We start from the raw sequence: 6,582 nt of genomic DNA, 5'->3' as shown, positions 1-6,582 counted from the left end.
CAAATAAATAAATAAATAAATAAATATATATATATATATATATATATATGTTCATTTTTATTTTACTTTATTTTTTTTAATTGTTATGTTTCAAAAATAATAAATACTATTATATACTCATATATACATATTTTATTGTATTTATATTATATATATTTTTATTTTTTTATTCTTGTTTTAATTTTATGAATGAGGGAAAAAATGACATCATATTCTTCCTAATAAAAACATGAATATGAAAGTTTCAAGCATACTTTTTTTTTTTTTTTTTTTTTTTTTATGTTGTAAAAATTATATATTTTAATTAATCATTTTGACTGCTATTATGAATGGAGAACTATGAAAATAATGTAGAAACAAAATTTGGGTGAATAGAAATTATTTTTTTTTTTTCTTTTGTTAAGAAAAAGAGTTGAATGGGAAAACAAATAAAATGTTAAAACAAAAAAATATACATGTATGTATATATTTTATTATTTCATTTTTTTTTTTTTTCTTTTATATTACCTTTGCCTTTACAATAATATTCAATGTTAAGGTTTAAGTGGTGAACATAAAATAGGATAATTACTTTTAATATATATAATAATAAATATGTGAAGAAATAATATTATTATATATAAAGAATGGAATAAGTAAAATATTTTATGGCTTCATGTGGGTATGAAGGTAAGAAAAAATATATGGATTAATTAAGTGTACGTATTTATAATTATAAGAAATGGTAACATATAAAAATATATTTTGGTAAATTCATGTTGAAAAAAGAAAAGAATTTTATACAATTATATTTTCATATATATAAAATAAATAAGAGTCATTTTTATTATATATATATATATATAATATTATTGAAACGGGAAAACAAGGGGGAAAAAAAAAAGAAAAGAAATAATAAACAATATATATATTATTAAATATGAAGTAAATAATATACGAATTTTAAGTTGTATATAAATATATTGTAGTAATTTTATGTTGAAAAAAGAAGAGAATTTTATATAATCCTATTTTTATATATATATATAATAAATAAGAGTCATTTATTTATTTATTATATATATATAATATCATTGAAATGGGAAAACAAGGGGAAAAAAAAAAAAGAAAAAATAATAATAATATAAATATAATATAAATAATATTATTAAATATGAAGTAAATAAAATATACAAATTTAAAAGTTGTATTTCATTTTGTTATTGATATATTTTAATGTTTAAAGATATAAAAAAATTGGCTTGGAAAAGGTGATGGATAAAATATAATAAGTGATATATATATATATGTATGTATAATATTTTTCATATATATATAATATATATATATATATATATATATTATACTATTTATATGTATAATATATATTATATAGAGAGATAATATATTTATATATATATGAAAGAAAAAAAAATAAAAAATTAATTATAAATGTTTTTGAATACCAATATAATTATAAAATAAATATGCTTATTTTTTTTTTTTTTTTCGTTTTCTTAAATATAATATAATAAAATAATAAATGTTTTGATTTTTTAATATATACATCATATATATATAAATAAATTATAATTATATATATATATATATATATATATATATATTTATATAATAATATAATATATATTATTTATGCATTTTTTTTTTTTTTTCCTTTTCCCATTAATATTATATTATATATATATATATTATTGAACGTATTACAATTCCTTTATATTTTAAAATAACTAGTTTTTATATATATAATAGTTAATTATTTGATAATAAATATTAAAAAAAAAAAAATATATATATATATATATATTTAAAAATATGTAATTATTAATACTATTATTTTTGAGATATTAAAAAAATATCCTTGTGAAGAAAAAATATGTATAATATATATATATATTTTATTTAAATTTTAAAAAATTTTATTTCGTTATAATTGAAGATAAAATTATTTATTTAATTATTAAAAAGAAATATTAAATAATTTAATATTTTGAGTATATATATTTATATATATATATATATATATATATATATATATATATATATATATTTATTTATTTATTTATTTATTTTGACTTTGAAATATTTTCTTATTTTTTTTTTTACTTTATTACATTATTATTTTCTTATATATTTTTTTTATTTTCTTAAAAATACATTTTTTTAATTTTCTAAATTTTTTTTTTTAATTTTTAAAATTTTTTTTAATTTTCTTACATATTATAACATAAAATGTCAGATCATGAAATGTACGATAATATTGATGCTGGAGCATCACAAACCTACCCTGTGCAAGCAGGTGCAATAAAAAAAAATGGTCATGTAATGTTAAAAGAGCATCCATGTAAGGTGGTTGATTATTCCACATCAAAAACAGGAAAGCATGGTCATGCCAAAGCACACATTGTAGGTATAGATATATTTACAGGAAGGAAATATGAAGATATATGTCCAACATCTCATAATATGGATGTGCCTGTTGTAAAAAGAACTGAATTACAATTAATTGACATTACAGAAGATGGTTTTGTATCTCTTTTATATGATAATGGAGATACGAAAGATGATTTAAGTTTACCAAAAGATACAGAAGGAAATTTAGATGAAGTAGCTAAACAAATACGTAATTTATTCGACAATGGAAAATCAGTTTTGGTTAGTGTTCTTTCAGCTTGTGGACAAGAAAAAATTATTGCAGCAAAGGAATTAGCATCATAAAAATGAAATATAAGCAAATCAAAAAAAAAAAATGTGGACAAATTCTCTCCTATAGCAAGCATGTTTATATATTAACATATATAATATATATATATATATATATATATATATATATATGTATATATGTATATATTTATTTATTTATTTATTTTTATGTATGTATTATATATGTACCTATATATAATTATCCTTTTATTATATATCAAGTATATATTAATATATATGTTCATATGTATATATTTAATGAAAAAAAAAATAAATTAAACAAAACAAAAGAGAACACTTTTAATGAATATTAGAACAATTTAAGATAGTTATATATATATATATATATATATATATATATGTATATATTTTTTTTATTTTATATATATATGAAAAATTAGAAAGTCACCATGCAAAAAATTATATAACATATATATCTTATTTATAAACTGAAAAAAAAAAAAAAAAAAAAAAAAAAAAATTCATTAATTATTATACCCTCTTTAATATGACTTGTTGTTTTTGATTTATATATATTTAAAAAAAAAAAAAAAAATACTTAAACATATGTTAATATTTTTAATTTTACATTAACATTGTTTCAATTCCATATTTATTAATTTCAAAAAAACAGAATGTTGATTTTTTTTTGCCCTTTATTTTAATATATCTTAAATTATATTTTTTTTCATAAAAAGAATTGTCGTCATCCTTTTCTTGTACATCCATTTGATCGAGACTTTGATCATCGTCACTAGAATAGACATTGTATAAGGTATAGTCTTCATTTTGTTGTATATTATGTTTTATATCATCACCTACATTAATAGTGATTTGTTCGTTTTTTTGTTTAGTTGTATTATTTATGTTTTGATTTGTATCTTGTTTCCTTTTTTTTGTATGTTTTTTTGGATAATTATATTCAAAGAAGATTTTTTGATTTATTATTTTGAGATGTATATTGTTATATATATATGGAGAAATAATTTTGTAAAAGGAGTTGTCATTTTTTTTATTGAATGTTTCATGTCTTGTGAAATAATTATTCTCATGGTTTGTTATTAATATACAGATGTGTTTTTCTAAAGATAAGATAGATAGCTTGTTTAAGATCATTTCTAATTCGTAATAAATATTGATATTATTATTTAAAGAACAACCTTTAAATATATAATTAAGATTATCTATGACAACAATTCCTAGATCGGGTGGTATATATTTATTAAAATGATAATAGGATGAGGAGGATGAATAGATTTGAATATGTTCATAAATATAATTGATGACATTAATAAGTTCATAAAAATTGAATATTTTTAATAGTTGTAAATTTTTAAAAACATGAGAAAAAGATATATTATATATATATTTAAATAAATAATGATTAAATATATCAACGAAAAAAAGAAAGTCGTGTGAATAATTTTTATATATATTACAAGAAATATATTCTTTTATATATTTATTTGTCTTTTCTAAGAGTAATAAAAATGGTATGCCCTTTTTTTCTGAACAAAATGTTGTGTACCTATTCATTAATTTTTTGATTTTTTCTAGCGAGGAATAAATCATATTTTTATAACGATCAATAAAAAAGCTGTTATCCAGATCGATATAAATAACTTTTCTTTTATAGAAATGTTTTATTTGGGTATAAAAGCATTCGTACGCATCATCAAAAATATTATCGGTAATATGTTGATATGTATGTGTGTTGTGAATATTGTGTGTGTTATCAATATTGTGCGTATTATAAATATTGTGCGTATTATAAATATTGTTTATCTTATCAATATTGTTTGTGTTATAAATATTGTTTGTGTTATAAATATTGTTTGTGTTATAAATATTGTTTGTGTTATAAATATTGTTTATGTTATCAATATTGTTTGTGTTATCAATATTGTGTATTTTTTCCATATAATTTTTCTTTCCATAATGTTGCTTAAATAATAAAACAAAATATCTTATTATTTGTAGTAATTGCCTGAAATGATCATGTTGTTTTATATATTCCTTTTCTATGTCATCCCACAAAATGGTATTCATATAATCACATACATTATGAATATTTTTTTTTTGTAAAAAATTATCGAATGAAAAAAAACAAGAATAGAAAAGATGAAAATAATGTAACAAATCATTAAAAAATAAATTTACGCATATATGATAACACATACTACTTTTGCCACTGTTTTTTTTTCCACTTATATTATTAACACCTCTACAGAAAAATATCCCATCACATAATGTATTATAAGTATAGATATTTGTATATATCTTATAATTTAATTCATTGTATAATTCATATAAACTTTTTATATCTATTGAACTCTTCGATGATTTATTAACTTTCCCATTGAAAAGAGGGAAAATGATTTTCTCATTTGTGTTGTTCCTTTTACTCATCGTATTCTTAACATTTTACGAAAAATGAAAAAAATTAACAAAATGGAGAATAAAAAAAAAATATATATATATATATATATATATAAATATATATATGTATGATCAAATCAAAATTTAAATTACATCATTATGATTAATACATATGTATGACTATACGTGAGTGTATAATTTAAAAAAAAAAAAAAAAAAAAAAAAAAAAAAAAATATATATATATTTACAAATATATATTTACCTTTTTAATTATTTTTTAAGGATTATTCATATACATAAATATAATATATATATATATATATATATATATACATTTGAGTAAAAATATATTTATGGTGTATGTTATATATTATTCATATACCTATGAACTTAAAAAAATTTACTTATTATTATTTTATATATATATATATATATATATAATATATAGATTCCTTTAAAAGAACTATATAATGTCTTCAATTAAAAATAATATATATATATATATATATATGATTAATATTTTAAAATATATCTCATTTTAATATTTTTTTATTAGTTCTTCTTATTTGTATATATAAAAAAATTATGCGTACAAGTGACACATGTAATAACCCTTTGTGATAGATAAACATATATACATCAAGAATTTTACTACAATGAATAGAATGAGTATATTATTACAGAGGTGTAAAAAATATTTTATTCTAAAATAAATCGTAAATATATATATATATATTTTTTTTTTTATTTTGTAAAAATATAGATTGCATAAACAAATTGTATTATATAAAAATACACAAAGAAGAAAAACACTATTGGGGGGGAGAAAGAGAAAAAAAAAAAAAAAAAAAAAAAAAAATAAGGAGATATAAATATGAATTTATTTCCTAGTAGTCCTGAAAAAAGTTATAAGGATATTTTTGATTTGGATCAAAATATATCTAAAAAGCAAAAAAGAAAAAATAAAATTCTTAACAGTAGTAGCGATAGTAATTGGAGCAATGTAGATGATAATAATATAAACTATAACAAAAGAAAAGATGAACAGGAAGAGTTAGTTGAATACAATTTATTCAACACTTCATCAAGTCATGATAATAATAATAATAATGATGATGAAAAAGAAAATAACACGAACCAAAACAAGGAGAAGAGTAAGAAAAAGAAGAGGAAGAAAAAAAAAAACCATGAGGTACCTAAAAAGTATAAAGAAGAAGAGAAAAAAAATGATGAGGTGACTATAAAGTATAAAGAAAAAATATATACAAATGGTAGTAATAATAATGGTAATTCTATAAAGATGCAGAAGAAACAAGAGGAGAAACCATTCTCCTTATTTAGTAGTAATACATATAGTGACAACAATATAAATAACAAATCTATAGAAAAAAATGAATACTTCCTTTTTAGTAATAGTTCAGAGAGTGAACATTGTTGTGAGAGTAAAAAAAAAAATGAAAGTTATATTGATGAGAAAAAAATGTATAGCTTATTTAGTAGTG

General features: G+C 17.6%; 3 protein-coding genes across 3 annotated transcripts in view; 2 read left to right on the top strand and 1 right to left on the bottom strand.

Moving 5' to 3' along the window:
- Positions 1-2,229: 2,229 nt before the first annotated feature.
- Positions 2,230-2,715, top strand: PRSY57_1203700 (eukaryotic translation initiation factor 5A; the record flags this gene model as incomplete). The annotated part of the gene is made up of 1 exon (XM_012908467.2): positions 2,230-2,715. One exon carries the CDS (start codon positions 2,230-2,232, stop codon positions 2,713-2,715), a length of 486 nt encoding a protein of 161 aa, XP_012763921.1.
- A 570-nt stretch (positions 2,716-3,285) lies between these two features.
- PRSY57_1203600 (hypothetical protein) lies at positions 3,286-5,109 on the bottom strand (the record flags this gene model as incomplete). The annotated part of the gene is made up of 1 exon (XM_012908466.2): positions 3,286-5,109. The coding sequence occupies one exon, from the start codon at positions 5,107-5,109 to the stop codon at positions 3,286-3,288; it is 1,824 nt and encodes a 607-aa protein (XP_012763920.2).
- An 845-nt stretch (positions 5,110-5,954) lies between these two features.
- PRSY57_1203500 (hypothetical protein) overlaps positions 5,955-6,582 on the top strand; it is a gene marked incomplete at both ends in the record, with an annotated part of 3,363 nt that continues 2,735 nt past the window's right edge. Inside the window, one exon of the mRNA XM_020115026.1 lies at positions 5,955-6,582. This exon is cut by the window's right edge and continues 2,735 nt beyond it. Coding sequence (XP_019970179.1) covers positions 5,955-6,582 — 628 coding nt within the window.

The sequence above is a fragment of the Plasmodium reichenowi genome, chromosome 12 (assembly GCF_001601855.1).
Source record: "Plasmodium reichenowi strain SY57 chromosome 12, whole genome shotgun sequence".
Lineage (NCBI taxonomy): Eukaryota > Apicomplexa > Aconoidasida > Haemosporida > Plasmodiidae > Plasmodium > Plasmodium reichenowi.
Note: the sequence above shows the minus strand (reverse complement) of the source record. Positions and strands in the feature narration are given on the sequence as shown.